This window comes from Thalassophryne amazonica, chromosome 18 (genome assembly GCF_902500255.1).
Source record: "Thalassophryne amazonica chromosome 18, fThaAma1.1, whole genome shotgun sequence".
Classification (NCBI taxonomy): domain Eukaryota; kingdom Metazoa; phylum Chordata; class Actinopteri; order Batrachoidiformes; family Batrachoididae; genus Thalassophryne; species Thalassophryne amazonica.
This window is the reverse complement of record NC_047120.1, coordinates 43,827,934-43,848,582: the sequence shown is the minus strand read 5'-3', so window position 1 is coordinate 43,848,582 and position 20,649 is coordinate 43,827,934. Positions and strand designations below refer to the sequence as shown.

At 40.3% G+C, this 20,649-nt stretch overlaps 1 protein-coding gene across 4 annotated transcripts in view; it reads left to right on the top strand.

Annotated features, from left to right (window-relative positions):
* The first annotated feature begins 6,282 nt into the window (after positions 1–6,282).
* The window catches only part of LOC117530767 (inhibitor of nuclear factor kappa-B kinase subunit alpha-like), a 36,715-nt gene continuing 22,348 nt past the window's right edge, over positions 6,283–20,649 (top strand). The window contains exons 1-7 of one of the 4 annotated variants that reach the window (XR_004566446.1): positions 6,283–6,416; positions 6,805–6,924; positions 11,885–11,979; positions 15,159–15,276; positions 15,505–15,574; positions 15,666–15,754; positions 15,850–15,939. Coding sequence is in view for 3 of the 4 variants with exons in the window: in XM_034193694.1 (XP_034049585.1) it covers positions 6,820–6,924; positions 11,885–11,979; positions 15,159–15,276; positions 15,505–15,574; positions 15,666–15,754; positions 15,850–15,939 (567 nt within the window). In the remaining variant the exon portion in view is untranslated. Of the gene's footprint in view, positions 6,417–6,804; positions 6,925–11,884; positions 11,980–15,158; positions 15,277–15,504; positions 15,575–15,665; positions 15,755–15,849; positions 15,940–20,649 lie in introns of those variants that run through there. The other 3 variants (XM_034193694.1, XM_034193695.1, XM_034193693.1) reach the window with 3 other exon arrangements.

Sequence of the window (20,649 nt, the reverse complement as noted above, 5' to 3'; positions counted from 1 at the left end):
GGGAGAGAGAATGAGAGATTGCCCCCTTTCCTAAAGGGAAAATACGGTGTGGCAAGGAGCAGTTTTTTTCCATTTAAATTGATAGGCACAGAAATAGGTAGTTTCACAGGTAGTTTAAAATTCATCACCTCAGTGTCTATGGGATATGTTGGGCTACAAACTTTAATATCTGTTTTAATGACACCTGCAACCTATATTAGTTTGCCGGAAAGGTAAATAGTGCGACTCCATTTATATATGTATATATTGTTGCCATATCTGGCATACTGTATCTTTTACCAGTTACATATCTTGACATTACACTTGTGTATTTATTTTAAAGAAGTGTTTGATTGTGATGTTTATAATGTGGCCAAACTGTCAAGGGGCAGCCAACTTTGAGTGCAAATCATGACCTGCACTAAAACTCCATCCAAAGTGGAATCTGGTACGGTGCATATTTTGTTCATCGCCCACTCTGTGCATGGCCTGGTGTTGCAGTCAAACCACACAGTGGTGATGAAGTGAAAGCACTTCCTCCTGTCTCCGTATTTGCAGCCACCACTCACTGCAGGACCTCTGTGGCACCGGTTCCCCTGGTGACAGTGAGCCAAGTCGTATACCTCTGTTATAGCAGTGCCACACGTCTGCCGCCAGGCGGGCTAACTGCCCTCCGCACGTGAACCTGTATCTTTACGTTCGTTATTACGCTTCATCCACGCGAGCCTCTTTTTCTGAATGTGACATGTAAATAAAGCATGAGATATTTATGGCCTGCTTTCATTCATGCTGTGTCTCGACTAGTAAATGGACAGCTAAGGTAGGTCAGTTTTTTATGTCGATGAGCTCATGGTCATTTTTATTTCTAACAATGTTAACGAAGGAAACTGCTACATTTAATGCTATAGTACGCTATTGTGTTTTGGAGAGTGGAGCCAGTTTGTGCAAATGTTTGACATTTTAGGGGTCTGCTCCATCTTAAGTGTCTTCAGACTGGTGGGAGGTATCAGGTGATGTAATACATACAGGAAGCTACGTGTGTCACTCACTGCCTTGTTAAAACTCACCAAGGAAATGTTGTTTGTAAGCCTCTCATTTTGGGAGGCAGAAAAGAGAAAAATAAAAGCGTTTTGACAGGTGACTTGTGTCTCAACATCAATTGTGTGCAGAAGGGCAAACTTTTAATGAAGGGATTTACAGATTTCCACCATTACAGGGGAAATGTAGCATAATCGCACGGTGACTATGTAGAAATGTAATGCACCTCTACCTAATGGATCTGCAAGGATCACAACGTGGGTGCACAACCTGGCCAACTAACGACTGGAAAACTACAGGGAGGGTCCAAAAAACACGACCTCTAAAGCGTCTGTCACACAATGTGACGGATTAAGTAAACGTATGAGGAACATGTACGAATTTTGGATATTCATTTTTGTCCTGCAAAAGTCCTTTTCCAGTCATTAATTGCACTGCTTATCAGCTAATGTCTCCCAAGTAGGTCAGAAGGTTTTGTGCACGCTTAAGACGTTGTGTTGTTTGGACCCCCTACGTTTCCAGCTGTTATTTGACCAGGTTGTGCACCCATGTTGTGATCCTTGAAGAGCCTTAATATCATTTCTGTGTTAGGGTTTGGGTGCTCTTAACTCATGGGAGTCACCCAATCAGGCTAGCATGGTAAAATTTTATTGCTGAAATTATGAGATTGTCACAATAGTTTACGCTAGAAACAATCTAAACACACTTATTAAAAGAGTGGAAATTAAGATTTCAGATTGACTGTGCATGTACGAGGTCTATTAGAAAAGTATCCGACCTTATTATTTTTTTCAAAAACCATATGGATTTGAATCACGTGTGATTGCGTCAGACAAGCTTGAACCCTCGTGCACGTGTGAGTTTTTCCACGCCTGTCGGTTGCGTCATTTGCCTGTGAGCAGGCTTTGAGTGAGGAATGGTCCACCCCCTCGGCGGATTTTCATTGTCAGGAAATGGCGGAATGATTTCGGCTTTTTTTCCATCAGAATTTTTTCAGAAACTGTTAGAGACTGGCAGCTGGAAACCATTAGAAAAATTTATCTGGCTTTCGGTGAAAATTTTATGGGCTTCACAGAGAATAAGGAGTGTTACTACAGCTTTAAGGACGCTCGGCGTGCCGCGCTCCGTGCCGCCATCGAGAGCCACAAACCACCGGATCATTTCTAAACGGATGGCTCTGTGGAGCCGGGACCGCCGTGTGCACTTTCTCTGGTTATCACAAGAGCTGGACATCAGCCATTTTCCGGCAGATTTCACTTTTAACAAGAGATTTTGTCATGGAAAGCCGAGCGGAGGCTTCGCGCGTCACGACCGATTTGCTGATGGAGTGAGACAAAGGAACACCTCCGTTTTGGTCTCACAGGACGGCTTTGAGATGGCGTTCAGACAGCTGTCGGTGGTTTTTCCATCGAGTGATTATCCGAGAAATTGTGGATGTGCCTGGACATGCCAGGACATGTCCCATGAGGCTTCATCACGGCATTGCTGTGTGCCATGGGACATTTTCACTATTGTTAAACTAGTAAAATAAATATAAGCCCATATTGATTTAACTACATAGCAAAGCCTATTAAATAATAATGATGATAACAGTTTCCTCGTCACTCCTCCCCCTTTCTTAAACTGTGAGCCCTTCTCAAAAAAAACGGCCCAAACTGTCTGGTGTTAGGTCATGACTAATTATGTGAATAACAAGTCAACAATATCAAAGGGGCCCAAACTGTCTGGTGCCCATGACTGGAAAAAAGAGGAGAAGAGGAGGAAAAATGGAACCAAGACAGAGGTACAGTGAAAATAATATGATGAATGTGGTTGACGTAGGCAGTAAAGATGAGCACAATTTGGTGGACCACCTCAAGCCAGTCTACCTGGATCTGGACAGACCCACAGAGTTTGCCCATCCTTCTCCATCGCTCTCCTACTTGGTCCAGCCCCCCGAGGAGAGGCCTATGGGTTTCCTCGGGCCTTACGCCACAGTGGAGTCATTGCGGCTGTTGCGACCTTATTAATTTACTGCTAAAAATTAATCAACTAGTCAACTAACATTTTTTTATTAGAAATCCCAATTCCTAGAGTAAAAACAAAATAAATAACAAATAAAATGCAGGTGCCCCCTAAGAATATTTATATGACCTTTAAAAAAATGGTGTGCTTGTAGCGACATTCATCAAGATTTGGACAAAATTCACCATAACCGAGTGGTCCTCTGTCTGATCTCTGAGCTGTTAACACGCCCAGATGTGTGGAGCACAGACAAGTGTGTCCCATGTCCTGCATATGTTTACACACGGTGGTGTGCAATGTGTATTCTACACATACAAAAGTCTCTGTACGCCAGCTATGCAAATAACAAGCTGACTTCCCATCAGTGACCCTGCGGGATGTGCAAATCGATGTCTGCCGAAAGGACACCTGCATGGGTGCCGAGCAACTGTCTGTTCTCTGTTCTGCGCAGCTAAAGCTGTTTTGGTACATATGACAAAGCTGTATAAAAGGTCTGCGATTTGTGTAAGAGCACACTCCCGACTCTACAAACAACTACAACTAATATGACACTGAAACCGGAAATGCCAAATGTTGAATTCTTCCTGGAGCAACAATAGTTGAGATTTCGCCCTAATAGAGGAGATCTCATGCGAATTCAGTGGACAGTCGACACTGAAACCGGAAACGCTCGACACTGAAACCAGAAACCCTAACCTGAGAGGCAGCGCACACCTTGGGAGCCCTTGAGGTCAGTCAGTGACTAAACTACAGGTAAAAATATTTGGATCTTTGAAAATAAGTAACTTTCTCTACCTTGAATAGTCAAAATTGATAACTCTTGCATTATCTATGGAAGATAGGCTGTCATCATCACGCAGCTGTGATTGTCAATTTTCTGTTATTTTATAATCAAATCAAAGGCATAAACTAAAACTATGTGAAAAATAGTTGAAAAACTGTTTTATGTAAGTGAGTAGTGATTCTCAATTAATTTAAAAAAGATTATGTTCGCAAAGAGGGTTAAGCTTATCTGTGGCATCAAGGCCACCTTAAATGGTAAGAACTTCACCATTTATGATGTGCCAGCTGATGGTGAGGAGCTTCGCTCATTAATTTCGGCGACATGAAACATGTTATTATATTACACTTGCATCTAGATTGGGTAGTGTTTATAAAATAGGTAGCTGCCATTTTTCAAGGGTGGTAATAAATTAAGCAATGAGTTAGAATGGAATGTGAGTCCCAAATGTTTTTAGAACCTTAGACTTGAACAATTTTTAGACCCTTTTAATTCCTGTTAATTATGTAATTTGTTAATGTTAATTTGCTGTCTTAATATATTTATAAATTGTTTAGGTTCTTATTATCATATACATACTATTATTAGTGTTTTATTTTATTTTTACTTCTATTTTGTCATTTGATTTTTAAATGGACCACAGTGGAAATAAGTGGTTTCACTTTCTTGTGTCATCCATGTATTGCATGCATTGAAATTACTAAATAAAATCACGCACCACACTCACACTTTTAATATAAAGATGACTTATCACCCTCTGCTGGAATGGCGTGTGAGTCCAGAAAGTAGTTAGCAACATTTATATAACAGCTGAGTGGATCCTTGTCATTTGATTGTTGCTTTGTATGTCACATGACATGGATTAATTCATCCCATTTGTGTTGCATTGCATTTGGAGTGCAGCTTGGTTCCATTTAGAGTGCAAATTTGGTTCCATACGTTTGGTACCATTGCAGTCTGCACGCACGCACACACACACACACACACACACACACACACACATGCGTGCACGTCCTCCTGCGCGCACGCACACACAAAACAAATCCACTGTGCTGTCTGGAGGCTGTTAGCAGGAAGAAAGAAAGAAAAGCTGGACTCATTTCTGACGTGATTTTTTTTTCTTTTTTTTCTTTTTTTTTTTTTTTTTTTTTGCTGCACTGAGGGCGTACAGAGTCGACCGAGCTTGTTTTTTTAATGGAAGTCTGAAGTCAGTGCACAGCCTCACTGGACTACATGTTACAGTGGAACACCAAAATGTAAGTCCCTTTTCTGTTGTTTATAAATTAATAAAATATCAAATGACAAGGATCTATTTGAGCCATTATATAAAACAAATAATGAATGTTTTTACATTCTTTCAATGGAACAAATATTTGATTCAGTGAAAGATGGAACAAACCATTCAACTTGGCTTTGCCTCGTTGAATGGTTTGTTCCAGCTTTCACCTTATGAAATATTCGTACCATTGAACTCATAAACATTCATTATTTGTATACCATTGTACGGTATTGTTACCGAATATCCGTAGCTTCTCAAAACATATTAGTCATATCTAAAATACATAAGCATTCCAAACAGCAAATGTCAGCTGTCCACAGTTTTTTAGATTGAAGTTGCACGCATGCAACAGCTGCTCTAAGCAGGTGTGTTTAATTTTACAAGACATTATAACCACTACACATTTCACACATAGTACCAACATGAGACTTAACACACTTAGGGTAAGAGCAACATAACACTTAACTAACCTGACTAACTACAATAAATCAGTAACACTAATAACACTGTTAAACTAACATGAACCACAATAACATTTAGGGAGGTGATGGTCTAGTGGTAAAGCATTGGGCTTGAGACCAGAGGATCCTCAGTTCAAATCCCAGCCTGACAGAAAAATCACTAAAGGCCCTTGGGCAAGGTCCTTAATCCCCTAGTTACCTGGTGTAGTGAGCGCCTTGTATGGCAGCCTGACATCAGGGTGAATGTGAGGCATTCATGTGTAAAGAGCATTGAGTGTCTGATGCAAATAGAAAAGTGCTATAAATGCAGTCCATTTACCATTTAACACCTCAAAACCCCAAACTCCCATGGTGCATTGCAGCACAACGTCCATTGTTTACTGGTTAGCTCATATTACTAATTTCTCCAAAAATATTGTCCAATCAACTTTCCATTTTTTTTCAGCATTCATCCTTGACCCAAAATACATAAGCACACCAAACGGCAAATGTCAGCTCTCCCCGGTTTTTGCCTGATTGAAGCCATACACACGCACGCACACAGAGGCCACTTGGCTGTTATAGATTATATTATATTATATTAGTAGAGTATTTGTATTACTGCTTAAATAATATTGTTTAATAATAAGAACAATAATAATAATGTCTTACTTTACTGCACTATAAACTGGACTTAATGATGGTGGTGGGTTGCAGGTTGTTGTAAGGTTTTTGTGTTGCTTGAACACGTGTTGTGGTGTTGAACACGCCTTTCATTTCCAACAAACAGCCGGGGTTCGTGATGATGTCAAGCAGGAAGAGTAATCCTGAACACAACAAAATCTTCACAGTTTTCTATCGGTAAAGGCTGATGATATTTTCGTAGGAACCCAGAGTAAGTCGACTAATACGTTTAAAGTGCAGTTCATCAAATGATGTGTGTGAAAATGTCACCTTACTTGCGTTGCTAAGCTACAACGCAAGGGAAGGGAAGCTAGCAACTGACGCAGTCTATTTCCCGGAATGCCTAAGTTTACTCTTCACTCAATGATAGAAGTACTCGTTAATAAACCAAGGTTATAAGTGACAGTTTGTTTTCTTTCATGTGTTTTCCCAGCGTTTGCTACCTTTAGAAGATGTATGTAGACCACTAAACGACAGTTGGCAATAGCGTCTGTTCCAGGATATAGGCTTATCCAGTTTGATTGTCGATACCGCAAATGGCTTTTTGCTGCGTTATTGCGCTGTTACTGCCTTATAAATATTTCCACATTGTGTTCCAGCTTGCACGAAAAACAATGGCGAAACCTCCCTTTCGACAGAATCAGAACTGTGGAGACTGGGAGCTGAAAGAGAGGTTGGGCATGGGAGGCTTTGCCCATGTTTACCTCTATCAACATCAAGTGAGTGCCAAAACAACAGTGCTAACTTTATGGCTGTCACATGACGACAAAAAAGGAGGGCAACATTGACCTGCGTCTGCATCACTGAGCACAGTCTCAAACAGGCACATGGATTTAGTATACAAATAATGAATGTTCATGAGTTCAATGGTAGAAATGTTTCATGAGGTGAAAGCTAGAATGTTCCATTCAACAAGGCAAAGCCGAGTTGAATGGAACATTCCAGCTTTCACCCAATTACATATTGTTCCATTGAAAGAATCTTTGTCATTTGATATAATATTAATTTATAAACAACAGAAGCGGGACATATTTTGGTGCTTCGCTGCTCCTATTCACCTTATTCAGGAAATCAGGGTGGGCGGCGCCATTTTGTCAAGCAACTTCCAGTTTGTCACTGCGTCAATGATTATCTCTGTGGGAACACAGTACTGTAGAAGTGTCCAAAGTGTTCAGTTTGTAGGTGCCACAGCAACTGGAGGAAGAGGAAACTATCACTTTCAGAACGATGTTTTGAACATGGAAAGCAAAGATCTGAGTGCTGTGGACCAGCATTTAACTTGTTGCCTCCTCCATTGAAATACGAGGATCTCCGGTGCTGGCTAAAGGCGCTGAATTTAAAAAATCCACCCAGACGTCCCTGTCCGTTCTTTTCATTTTATGGAGAAAAAAACCCCCACACCACTGGATCTTTACCCAGAGAAATTATTGGACTATAACGCTCCGTTGAAGAAGCCACGGGGGATGCTAGTGAGACAAACAGGTAAGCTGTGTTTGTAACATTAGCTGCTATCTTATTTACTCATTTTCTGGTGTTTGATACAACCAAACACTGCATGAAATAACACCATATATATATTAACATTACGGTGATACTACTTGTCGAGTAGTATTTTAACTTGATTGTGCTTTTATATGAGCTTCAGCGGCGCTGTGTGGGGCGGAGCTCGTAGTTCCTCATAGCGAAACTGTTCACGCCGAGTGACAACACAAAGTAGTTAAAAATAATCGAGGGCCACTTTTTCATGTCATCTTCCCACTCTGTTATGACCCGTGGGTGAGCCAGAGTCGATCCCTTTGAGCTTTTCAAAAAGGTTTTTGTTTCTATCTATGTAATATCTTCCGTTGTTCTGTATTGAAAACACCGCTCAACAGAAGTCCTAATCCAAAACAGAAATGCCTCTGCTGTAAAAGTGGATGGGGCTGAATAAGGTGAATAACATCAGCAATCCAACACAAACTTTAAATAGGAGTCCAAAAATAATTCTGATGATGTAAACTGACACCATGCTGTTGTGAAAGTGTAGGAACACGGACCCACAACAGGGGGCGCAATGAACAGACAATGGAGAGAGTAAATAAGATTTACTACTGAAACAAGCACGAGTAATACAACAAACACAATTTGGGGTCGAATCCGCTGGTGTCGTGTGGGCAGGCTCGAAGGTAGGAGACGTCTGTCTCAGTCGAACCGGAACCACCCAGATCTCCTCTGCCACCGAACCCTGGAAATACTGGAACCGCCAAGTCCCGAATTCCCAGGTGGCCACTGCCTCCGCTCGTCGGATCCGGTACTGCTGGCAGGAGAGAGCAACAACACACAGGAGTGGATGAACGCACCCAGTAACAGAGAGGGGAGAAGCCGCCTCCACCTCTTGGCAAAGTATAGCAGGAAGGTGAGTACTTATCCAAAGAATGAGGTTTTCAGTAGTCACCAGTCCTGAAAAAGGTTTTAACAGTCTTAGCTGATGATGCAATGTATAACTGCAGAGAATACTACCTTGGTCTTAGGCGATATCTCGGCACTGAGGTGGAGACGCCGTCCTCCTGATATACCTCGGTGCTGAGTAGAACAGCTGTGTCTGGTGATGGGTGACAGCTGTCACCCAGGCTACTCCCATGATGCGGCAGCGCCCTCTGGTGCCTGGAGCCCGCACTCCAGGCAGGGCGCCCTCTGGTGGTGGTGGGCCAGCAGTACCTCCTCTTCAGCGGCCCACACAACACCATGCACTGACTTTGTGTACTTCTAAAAAAAAAAGTGTGTACTTCCTCACTCCAGCAAAAATATCACATCATAAATTTGTCCAGCTTTTCATTCTAACTTCATTCTCTTAACAGCTCTTCATGCCTCCAGACGGCTTACGGCATAGTGGATTTGTTGTGTGTGTGTGTGTGTGTGTGTGTGTGTGTGTGTGTGTGTGTGTGTGTGTGTGTGTGTGTGTGTGTGTGTGTGAGTGTTAGAAGAATTTGCACCGTCAGTTAACTTGTTCACATTGTCGTCCATCAGCAAAACAAACCCTGCTATGTTTAGCTAAACGTAAAATTATGTTTATTATAGATGTAACATCTCGCCATAATCGTTCAGCTGTGCTGCACCACGTCTTTGATTCTGAGAGCTATGAAAAATGGTTTAATCAGCAAAGTTCAGAGAGCAAATGCATCATCGGCTACGATATAATTATTTTATTTTATTTAGTGTTGAAAGTTTGTAGAGATCCAATATGTTCCAGCTTCCAAATACTGCAGACATAAGGCACAATATTACACAATCTAGACTGGGCACACAGGCTGCATTAATTAATTCTACACCGTAAATCCATTTTTGTATCGTACTGAATTAGTTCAGCTTTGAGTACATGTGGTTTCATAATCCTCAGATTGTGTACAAGTTCTTCAAAAGTTACAGTAAAAATCTGTTAATTCTTTTGCAGATGATCATGAGTCCAGGCACTGACAGGCAATATCATATATAGCCTACATGGTATTCAACTTCATATTAATGCACTGCACAGGCATGACACTCTGCAAGATACTAAAGGGTTATTAACCGAGCAAGCGAGGTTAGTAATTCATTTATTATATGGCTCTTATATATATATATGCAAACGCCTGAATATGAAAGCTGCTGAGGGCTCATAGACAGAGCAGAAGTGAAGCTGTTCACTTCACCTCTGAGCCATCAGCTCTGAGGTGAGCAGCCAAGTTCACCTCCAAAAAAAAAAAAAAGAACGGCTTTATTTCCTCTGCTCACTTCAGAGCTCTGGAGCTGAGGCAAACAGTGGCACCTCAGCTCACCTCCGAGCTGGCGGCCAGTGTCCTGACAGAACACCAGAGCAGAGCAAGAACTTGCTAAGAGATGGTCCGGTCTTTAGCTGGTAAGCCTTCAGTCTGTGTGTTTATTCAGACGCTGTTTAGACATTTATGGCGTACGTTCATGTTGGAATGGGTTTTTTTAAACGTGTTTTTAGTTTCCTGGTTTGTAAAGAAAATACGCGTTCAGACCGATTATCATGGGAATGGTCTGATATGGAAAAATATCAGACCGGTAATCAGCCAATCAGAGCGCGCGTAGCATCGCAGCCATATAATGACCCAGTTTATCGTCCAAAAGTCAGAGAAAACGTAACAAAAATAACCAAAGCTACTTACTTATGGAAGGACATGTTGGCTCCCTTTTTCCTCCAGTTGTGGCATTGCCAACATGTGCAGCTTTCCGGCATTTTCCAGCTGTTTCTTGACAAGATCTATGAGCATTAGTGCGTTCAGGCCACTGAGTTGCCTGGTGTCAAAATGGCAACCATGCCCCCTTGCCGGTACACATCTCAGTGCTACTGTGCTCTCCAGTACTCATATATATACACATCTCTATGGTTGTAGACTCATCCCTCTAGTGGCCACAGTTAGAATAGAAATGCACTCAATATCAAACTTGTGCAGGGTCTTAGTGAAGGGATTCTGTGTTCCAAGTTTCACCTTGATATACAGAGTCTTTGTCAAGGTACCAAGGAACCTAAATTCGACCTACTGAATTGAAAATTGTCTGGGGTTTTCCCATTGCCAAAAAAGTCAAATGCCCAATCTCGACCTGATAGCAGGTGTAATCTGTGGTAAAAGTAGCATTGTGCAACATAATCAAGGAAGTTTTAAATTTGTTTTAAAAGTTTGTGACCCAGACCCGCTCACAGCATGCATCTTTTACTTTCATTGTACAGATGGCTTTGTTTTTTGTGTTTTTATTTCATTAGTGCTTCTTGAAATAAATCACTTCTGTTTGAATGTGAATTTGGTGGCTCAATTATTTTGATCCCAGGCTAAAGTTTAAGTTAAAATTAAAATATAATGCCGATAGTTTTCTGTTTTGGAGCGATTTTACTGTAGCAGAATGAAAGTTTAGAGTAGGAAGCAACGATGAGTGTAGCATTTTGCGGGGGGTGTGGTAGAAGGCGTATGGCTCCGTGGGTGATCTGTACCATTCAGCTTGTTGCTGTGGCAAAAGCAGGAATATCGTACACATGTACACATGACTTTGGAACAAAAGTAGGTGATGGTGGACGTGGGTTCAACATACAGTTATATGAGACCTCCCACTGTCTGAGCAGAAGCCGCCTTTTTATTGTCCTACATAAATCTGTATACATATAAATCTCATGAAATGCACATTGCGTTTTTCAACAGAAGAAAGTTTTGAAAGTTTTTAAGCTTCGTAGAAAGGGGTAGTAATAACTGCGGGAGCACATAGACTGTATGGAGACACTCTTGTCTTGGGATTCGTCCATACTCAGCTATAATCAGCAATAATATGTGGAAACACAAATTTTGCCAACTGTTTTAATAAATTGGGCCCTTTTCTTTATTTTTGGGATCAGACACAAATTGGTGCCAGAAATCTGCAATGGGAGACCGTCTTTAAGCATAAGGCACGCTGAGCTGATGGTCGACCATTTGGCTTCATTGGGATTTGATGATTCAGGTCCGCTTGGTGTCTCTCGTGCTTCAGTGAGGTGACCATAGTGCCAAGTTTCATCTTCATATATAAAGTCAAGATACTGCGTATACGGAGAAACAGGCACACAGAGTGAAGTAGTTCCTAGCCATGCTCTGCCTTAGGCATTACAGGTAACAATGATATTTCTTTAGACGTGTTGTTGTAATTACTCACTTTGTGTTGTTTGTTTTGTAGAAAACAAATGAAAAACTAGCCGTGAAAATGTGCCGCCTGGAGTTGACACCAAGAAACAAGATGAGATGGAGCAAAGAAATCCAGATTATTAAAAAGTTTGTATCTAACCTTATTATCAGCTGTATTTGAAAACTTTTTTGTGGTACCTTCATCATCATTAGTCGTAATACAGCTAGTTCATGATTTGATTTGATGGGCCCATGATATTGTGACACAGTTTGAACTAGTGAAGGGATGTTTGCTACTACAACCCCTGGCAAAAATTATGGAATCACCGGCGTCAGAGGATGTTCATTCTGTTGTTTAATTTTGTAGAAAAAAAGCAGATCACAGACATGACACAAAACTAAAGTCATTTCAAATGGCAACTTTCTGGCTTTAAGAAACACTATAAGAAATCAAGAAAAAAAAGACTGTGGCAGTCAGTAACGGTTACTTTTTTAGACCAAGCAGAAGAAAAAAATATGGACTCACTCAATTCTGAGGAATAAATTATGGAATCACCCTGTAAATTTTCATCCCCAAAACTAACACCTGCATCAAATCACATCTGCTGGTTGACATTGACCCTATGTGTCTTTTTGCAAGGAATGTTTTCACAGTTTTTGCTCTATGGCAAGATACATAATCATCTTGAAAAATGATTTCATCATCCCCAAACATCAGAAAAGTGTCCAAAATATCAACGTAGACTTGTGCATTTATTGATGATGTAATGACAGCCATCTCCCCAGTGCCTTTACCTGACATGCAGCCCCATATCATCAATGAATGTGGAAATTTACATGTTCTCTTCAGGCAGTCATCTTTATAAATCTCATTGGAACGGCACCAAACAAAGTTCCAGCATCATCACTTTGCCCAATACAGATTCGAGATTCATCACTGAATATGACTTTCATCCAGTCATCCACAGTCCACGATTGCTTTTCCTTAGCCCATTATAACCTTGTTTTTTCTGTTTCGGTGTTAATGATGGCTTTCGTTTAGCTTTTCTGTATGTAAATCCCATTTCCTTTAGGCAGTTTCGTACAGTTCGGTCACAGACGTTGACTCCAGTTTCCTCTTATTCGTTCCTCATTTGTTTTGTTGTGCATTTTTATATTTTGAGACATATTGCTTTAAGTTTTCTGTCTTGACGCTTTGATGTCTTCCTTGGTCTACCAGTATGTTTGCCTTTAACAACCTTCCCATGTTGTTTGTATTTCGTCCAGAGTTTAGACACAGCTGACTATGAACAACCAACATCTTTTGCAACATTGCGTGATGATTTACCCTCTTTTAAGAGTTTGATAATCCTCTCCTTTGTTTCAATCGACATCTCTCGCGTTGGAGCTATGATTCATGTCAGTCCACTTGGTGCAACAGCTCTCCAAGGTGTGATCACTCCTTTTTAGATGCAGACTAATGAGCAGATGTGATTTGATGCAGGTGTTAGTTTTGGGGATGAAAATTTACAGGGTGATTCCATAATTTTTTCCTCAGAATTGAGTGAGTCCATATTTTTTTTCCTCTGCTTGGTCTAAAAAAAGTAACTTACTGACTGCCACAATCTTTTTTTCTTGGTTTCTTATAGTGTTTCTTAAAGCCATAAAGTTACCATTTGAAATTACTTCAGTTTTGTGTCATGTCTGTGATCTGCTTTTTTTCTACAAAATTAAACAACTGAATGAACATCCTCCAAGGCCGGTGATTCCATAATTTCTGCCAGGGGTTGTAAGGTGCTGAAACTCATTTCAGTTCTGCAGTATGTACTGGTTCAAAATAGTGTGTTGAAGCTTGAATCACATTGCCTTTTCCATGTGACTGATAACGTTCAAAGCTTTGTATGTCACTGACACACCGGAGAAGGTTTGGTATTGCTGTTTAGAAGATTTAGCACTATCAATTAGAAAGAAGCAGCTGGCTTTTCATAGTAAGGCTGCCTTCATTTTGTACCTGTTTGTACTCGGTGGCAGTTAATTATAGTCTAACATTCCTTTCCTATGGTGGTCTAGTGGTTAAGCATTGGGCATGAGTCCAGAGGATCCTCGGTTCAAATCCCAGCCTGATCGGAAAATCACTAAGGGCCCTTGGGCAAGGCCCTTAATCCTCTAGATGCTCCCGGTGTGTAGTGGGCGCCTTGTATGGCAGCAGCCTGACATTGGGGTGAATGTGAGGCATTGATGTGTAAAGTGCTTTGAGCATCTGATGCAGATGGAAAGCATTATATAAATGCAGTCCATTTACCATTGATTCCTATTCAATAGCTACCAAAGGTTAAGCAGCAGGAAACAGGGAAATGCACTGACCTGTTGACAGTAGTATTGTTTGTTTTCTTAAAAAAGACAAATGAAAAAAAAAAACATTGCAGACCGAACAGTCCCCCTAAAAATTGGTCCACCCTGCCTTCACTGCGCATGCATCATTATCCGCAGTTCACGGATTATCTCCTAGTTTCTGCTTCAAACTGCACTCCAGTCATTATTTATCTCAGCGACAGATATCTGATGCTTTTGTGCAACAATCATTTGCACATAAATTCAGCATTATTTCATCATAAGAGACCGAGGAAGCGATCAGAGTGCCACAGCTACACGAGCTGCTAGCTGATGCGTTCACTGCACGTCGGTCATTTCAAAGCCTCGCCGAGTATTGCCTCATTTCTGCTTAAAACTGACTTTAGAATCATTTAATAGGTTTTACCTTGTCATTTGATGGTTAATAATCCCATTAATCCATTTGATCACTTTGGGTGAAGAGACTCTGTATTAGACGAGCAGCCGAGCTGTGAAATGATACATGCACAGTGGAGGTAGGGCGGACCAGTTTTTAGGGGCGACCCGTTTGGTCTGCGACACCCACATAGAACATCGTCATTTGCTGTCAGGTGTAACATTACATATGTTGACAACACATTAGCTGCAACAAGTTTCCACCTCCTTTGAATCTTGTGGACTGAGAAAATAGAAACTGGCTCATCAGACCCTCTTGTAGTTTATCACAGTTTTAATTAACTACAGGGGAAAAAAAAACTTGAGGACTGATGTTGAAAATCAGAACACGGAGAAAATGCAAGAAGTGTGAATTTGTCACAGATATTTTTATTAGCATTGTTATTAAAAATAAGATCTCATGAGTAAGATTGTTATAGTGGTAAGTATTTCTAATTCATCACACTAGACTTGATTTCAAATTAAATATGCAAAGGACAGTTTATCATGTGGGACGGGGAAACTGCATGTGCATCATTAAAAGGTTGACATGTATGACTTTTCCTTCTTTCTGATTTTAGGTTAAATCATATTAATGTCGTGACAGCCCGAGATGTCCCAGAGGAGATCAAGTGCATAGCCTTAAATGATCTTCCTCTGCTGGCTATGGAGTACTGCTACTGTGGAGACATGAGGAAGGTGAGGGACTGATGGAAGGCAGACTTAAGTTTGTTGTTTTACATACTTTTCTCACAATTCAGCTATCTAAAATGATCTGAAGACCACTATTAGAATGATGTGTGAAGTAGATCAGTCTCACAAGTGTGTATTAAATCACATTTTATCATTCAAACAGAATTAAGGTGTTTATCTTTGCATATCTAATAGAATCATAGTTGGGTTTCTGTCATGTTGTCTGAATTGTAGGTGCTGAGTAAACCTGAGAACTGTTGTGGTTTGAAAGAAAGTGAAGTCCTGTCATTACTCAGTGATGTTGGTATGATCAGCCAAAGTTTTCTCTGCAGATTGTTTGTACACACGCATCTTGTGTGTGATTATTCAGTCTGATAGTTGTCTTCTGTCTCTAGGATCTGGTATCCAGTACTTGCACGAGAACAAGATAATACATAGAGACCTTAAACCTGAAAACATAGTGCTTCAAGGATATAATGGAAAGGTAAAAAAAAAAAAAAAAAATACAACATAGTGCTATTCTGTGTGTTCTGTTTGCACCTGATGAAGAAATTATCATGTTTGCATACCTTTCTACAGCTGGTGCACAAAATCATCGATTTGGGCTACGCTAAAGACATAGACCAGGGTAGTCTGTGTTTGTCCTTTGTTGGCACACTTGAGTACCTGGTAAGTACTCACAAAGCCTGCATTTTTTATTATTAGCATTATTATATTTCTGTGCACAAATGTGGTTTCTGCAAGTAAAAATAAGAGGATGTTTATGTGCCCTGAATAGATGTTGTCTATCTTTAAAGCTACAGTGTGTAGGATGTAGGGTTTGTTTTGGTTTTTTTTGTTACAATTTTATTCAACATTTTTGTTTTATATAAACAAGAAACAAAAAACCACACTCAAAAACAACCCCACCCCCACCCCTCCAAACACACACACAAAAAAGTATAAATATATAAAACATCAGCACATACACAACAAATAAAGTTAAATAAATTACCATAACTTATTAATAATAATTTAAGCTTCAATGTTGCAAGGCATCAGGCCGAGTTCTCCTTTTCTTGTAGTCTATAAAAGGCCCAAGAGCTTCACAAACGTGTCGTAATTGTCTGTCAATTTATAGCATATCTCTTCAAGGTACAAACATGACACCATATCGTACATCCATTTACGAAAATATGTAGTTGCTACAGATTTCCATTCTCTTACAATAACTCTCTTTGCAATAACCATGCCAAACATAATTGCTTGTTGAACTGAGTGAGAGCAGGACAATGTCTGATCAGGACACCCAAGTGTCACACTCAAACTTAAAGCCTTATTGTTTTCTTATATACAATACTGTACAATCGAAAAATCTCAGTGCAAAAATTTTTAGGTACAGGGCAAAAAAAAAATGCCCCACTGTACCATCACACACTTTGCATTTATCACGTTTTGATGAAACATAAGGAAAAAGTCTGTTTAACTTGGTTTTAGAATAATGCAGTCTGTGGACAACTTTAACTGTATAAGATGCAGTCTGGCGTTAATTGAACATGCTTTAATCCCACCTGAAACCTTTTCCTATAAATCATCTGAAATGGTAGTATTTGTGTCTTTTGTCTAGACCTCTTTGATATAAGCAAATGGAGTCACAATAAAGAAGAGATCTACAAATTGTGAAATGAAATGTTTGGATGTGGGGGGATTTTCTCAACATGTCATAGAAGTTATGTTGTACAGGTAGACTATCAAGTTGGGTCAAAGATTGGCTAACAAAGTGCCTCAGCTGCAGGCACCTGAAAAAAATGCCCTGGTGGAAGTTGAACCTGGCCTGCAACTGAGCAAATGATGCAAATTTATTATCAACATAAAAATCTGTTGAATGTCAATCCTGTCCTCTGCACATGCGCACGCATGCACAATATAGTCAGAATGTAGAACTGTTGATTTATGCGACGAGACGCACAAATAACTGTAACTAGGTTTAAGGATATGATTCCTTCTTTATGTTCTCTAATGCCATATACCAACACAGTGCAGAGTAGCTACCTAAACTCTGTAAGGGAGATAGAGTATCTCGTCAATAGTTTTACATCCTCATTGAAGACAACTTTGGATGCTGTAGCTCCTCTGAAAAAGAGAGCTTTAAATCACAAGTGTCTGACTCCGTGGTATAACTCACAAACTCGTAGCTTAAAGCAGATAACCCGTAAGTTGGAGAGGAAATGGCGTCTCACTAATTTAGAAGATCTTCACTTAGCCTGGAAAAAGAGTCTGTTGCTCTATAAAAAAGCCCTCCGTAAAGCTAGGACATCTTTCTACTCATCACTAATTGAAGAAAATAAGAACAACCCCAGGTTTCTTTTCAGCACTGTAGCCAGGCTGACAAAGAGTCAGAGCTCTATTGAGCTGAGTATTCCATTAACTTTAACTAGTAATGACTTCATGACTTTCTTTGCTAACAAAATTTTAACTATTAGAGAAAAAATTACTCATAACCATCCCAAAGACGTATCGTTATCTTTGGCTGCTTTCAGTGATGTCGGTATTTGGTTAGACTCTTTCTCTCCGATTGTTCTGTCTGAGTTATTCTCATTAGTTACTTCATCCAAACCATCAACATGTTTATTAGACCCCATTCCTACCAGGCTGCTCAAGGAAGCCCTACCATTATTTAATGCTTCGATCTTAAATATGATCAATCTATCTTTGTTAGTTGGCTATGTACCACAGGCTTTTAAGGTGGCAGTAATTAAACCATTACTTAAAAAGCCATCACTTGACCCAGCTATCTTAGCTAATTATAGGCCAATCTCCAACCTTCCTTTCTCTCAAAAATTCTTGAAAGGGTAGTTGTAAAACAGCTAACTGATCATCTGCAGAGGAATGGTCTATTTGAAGAGTTTCAGTCAGGTTTTAGAATTCATCATAGTACAGAAACAGCATTAGTGAAGGTTACAAATGATCTTCTTATGGCCTCGGACAGTGGACTCATCTCTGCTTGTTCTGTTAGACCTCAGTGCTGCTTTTGATACTGTTGACCATAAAATTTTATTACAGAGATTAGAGCATGCCATAGGTATTAAAGGCACTGCGCTGCGGTGGTTTGAATCATATTTGTCTAATAGATTACAATTTGTTCATGTAAATGGGGAATCTTCTTCACAGACTAAAGTTAATTATGGAGTTCCACAAGGTTCTGTGCTAGGACCAATTTTATTTACTTTATACATGCTTCCCTTAGGCAGTATTATTAGACGGTATTGCTTAAATTTTCATTGTTACGCAGATGATACCCAGCTTTATCTATCCATGAAGCCAGAGGACACACACCAATTAGCTAAACTGCAGGATTGTCTTACAGACATAAAGACATGGATGACCTCTAATTTCCTGCTTTTAAACTCAGATAAAACTGAAGTTATTGTACTTGGCCCCACAAATCTTAGAAACATGGGTGTCTAACCAGATCCTTACTCTGGATGGCATTACCCTGACCTCTAGTAATACTGTGAGAAATCTTGGAGTCATTTTTGATCAGGATATGTCATTCAAAGCGCATATTAAACAAATATGTAGGACTGCTTTTTTGCATTTACGCATATCTCTAAAATCAGAAAGGTCTTGTCTCAGAGTGATGCTGAAAAACTAATTCATGCATTTATTTCCTCTAGGCTGGACTATTGTAATTCATTATTATCAGGTTGTCCTAAAAGTTCCCTAAAAAGCCTTCAGTTAATTCAAAATGCTGCAGCTAGAGTACTGACGGGGACTAGAAGGAGAGAGCATATCTCACCCATATTGGCCTCTCTTCATTGGCTTCCTGTTAATTCTAGAATAGAATTTAAAATTCTTCTTCTTACTTATAAGGTTTTGAATAATCAGGTCCCGTCTTATCTTAGGGACCTCGTAGTACCATATCACCCCAATAGAGCGCTTCGCTCTCAGACTGCAGGCTTACTTGTAGTTCCTAGGGTTTGTAAGAGTAGAATGGGAGGCAGAGCCTTCAGCTTTCAGGCTCCTCTCCTGTGGAACCAGCTCCCAATTCAGATCAGGGAGACAGACACCCTCTCTACTTTTAAGATTAGGCTTAAAACTTTCCTTTTTGCTAAAGCTTATAGTTAGGGCTGGATCAGGTGACCCTGAACCATCCCTTAGTTATGCTGCTATAGACGTAGACTGCTGGGGGGTTCCCATGATGCACTGTTTCTTTCTCTTTTTGCTCTGTATGCACCACTCTGCATTTAATCATTAGTGATTGATCTCTGCTCCCCTCCACAGCATGTCTTTTTCTTGGTTCTCTCCCTCAGCCCCAACCAGTCCCAGCAGAAGACTGCCCCTCCCTGAGCCTGGTTCTGCTGGAGGTTTCTTCCTGTTAAAAGGGAGTTTTTCCTTCCCACTGTAGCCAAGTGCTTGCTCACAGGGGGTCGTTTTGACCGTTGGGGTTTTACATAATTTGTTGTATGGCCTTGCCTTACAATATAAAGCGCCTTGGGGCAACTGTTTGTTGTGATTTGGCGCTATATAAAAAAATTGATTGATTGATTGATTGACAATTCGACAGAACACCGGCTGCACGCACTGCTAGCTGTTAGCACTGTTAGCTGAGAGCGAGAGAAAGTGGCATACCGCCAGCACCGCTCCCGAAATGGGTGAATTTAAGCTACCATCCGAAAGTACTGATGTGGATTCTGATACAAAATTAATGTTTTAACATTTGATGGATTTTCATTGTTTGATGGATTACGCCGTGCCCTGACCACTGTTGGAGCGACACTGCCTCGGCTCGACGGTAAGCCTCGCCGGCCGAATTACCTACAGAAAAGTAAACCATACAAACGATGGAATTGAATTAGAATGGGAGTAACCCCCTTGTGTCTGATGATTTGTAATGTTCATGCTGTTATACGGTCGCAAATAGCGTTTTATGCCTCCACTAAAGCGTCACCGTAAAACTCTTTTTTTACAGCTCTATTTGCAACCGTATAACCAGCATGAACGTTCTCAAATCATCAGACACAACAGGGTTATTCTCTAATTTGACCATTGCAAAAAAACAATCTGTCATAGCTGAAGATTTTGACATATAGGGCCACAGACTGATAGATCTGGAAGGCACAGTACTCTTTTAATTTGTTTCAAAATTTTAATGGAATTACACAAAACAAAACAATAAAGTTTTATGATTGTGAATCAACTTTGGTAAATAATAGTGCGGGCAGTGACGCTCCAGTATGAGATAGAAAACACTGCGGCTCGATTACAGGCCAGGGGGGATTCTGTATGTCACTTTTATTTATTTATTTATTTTGCAGAAATGTAGTATAGCATCCATAAGCAGCTCTAGAGTGGGAACTCTAGGATCTAGGATAGCTCTAGGATCAGTTCTCAGAAACC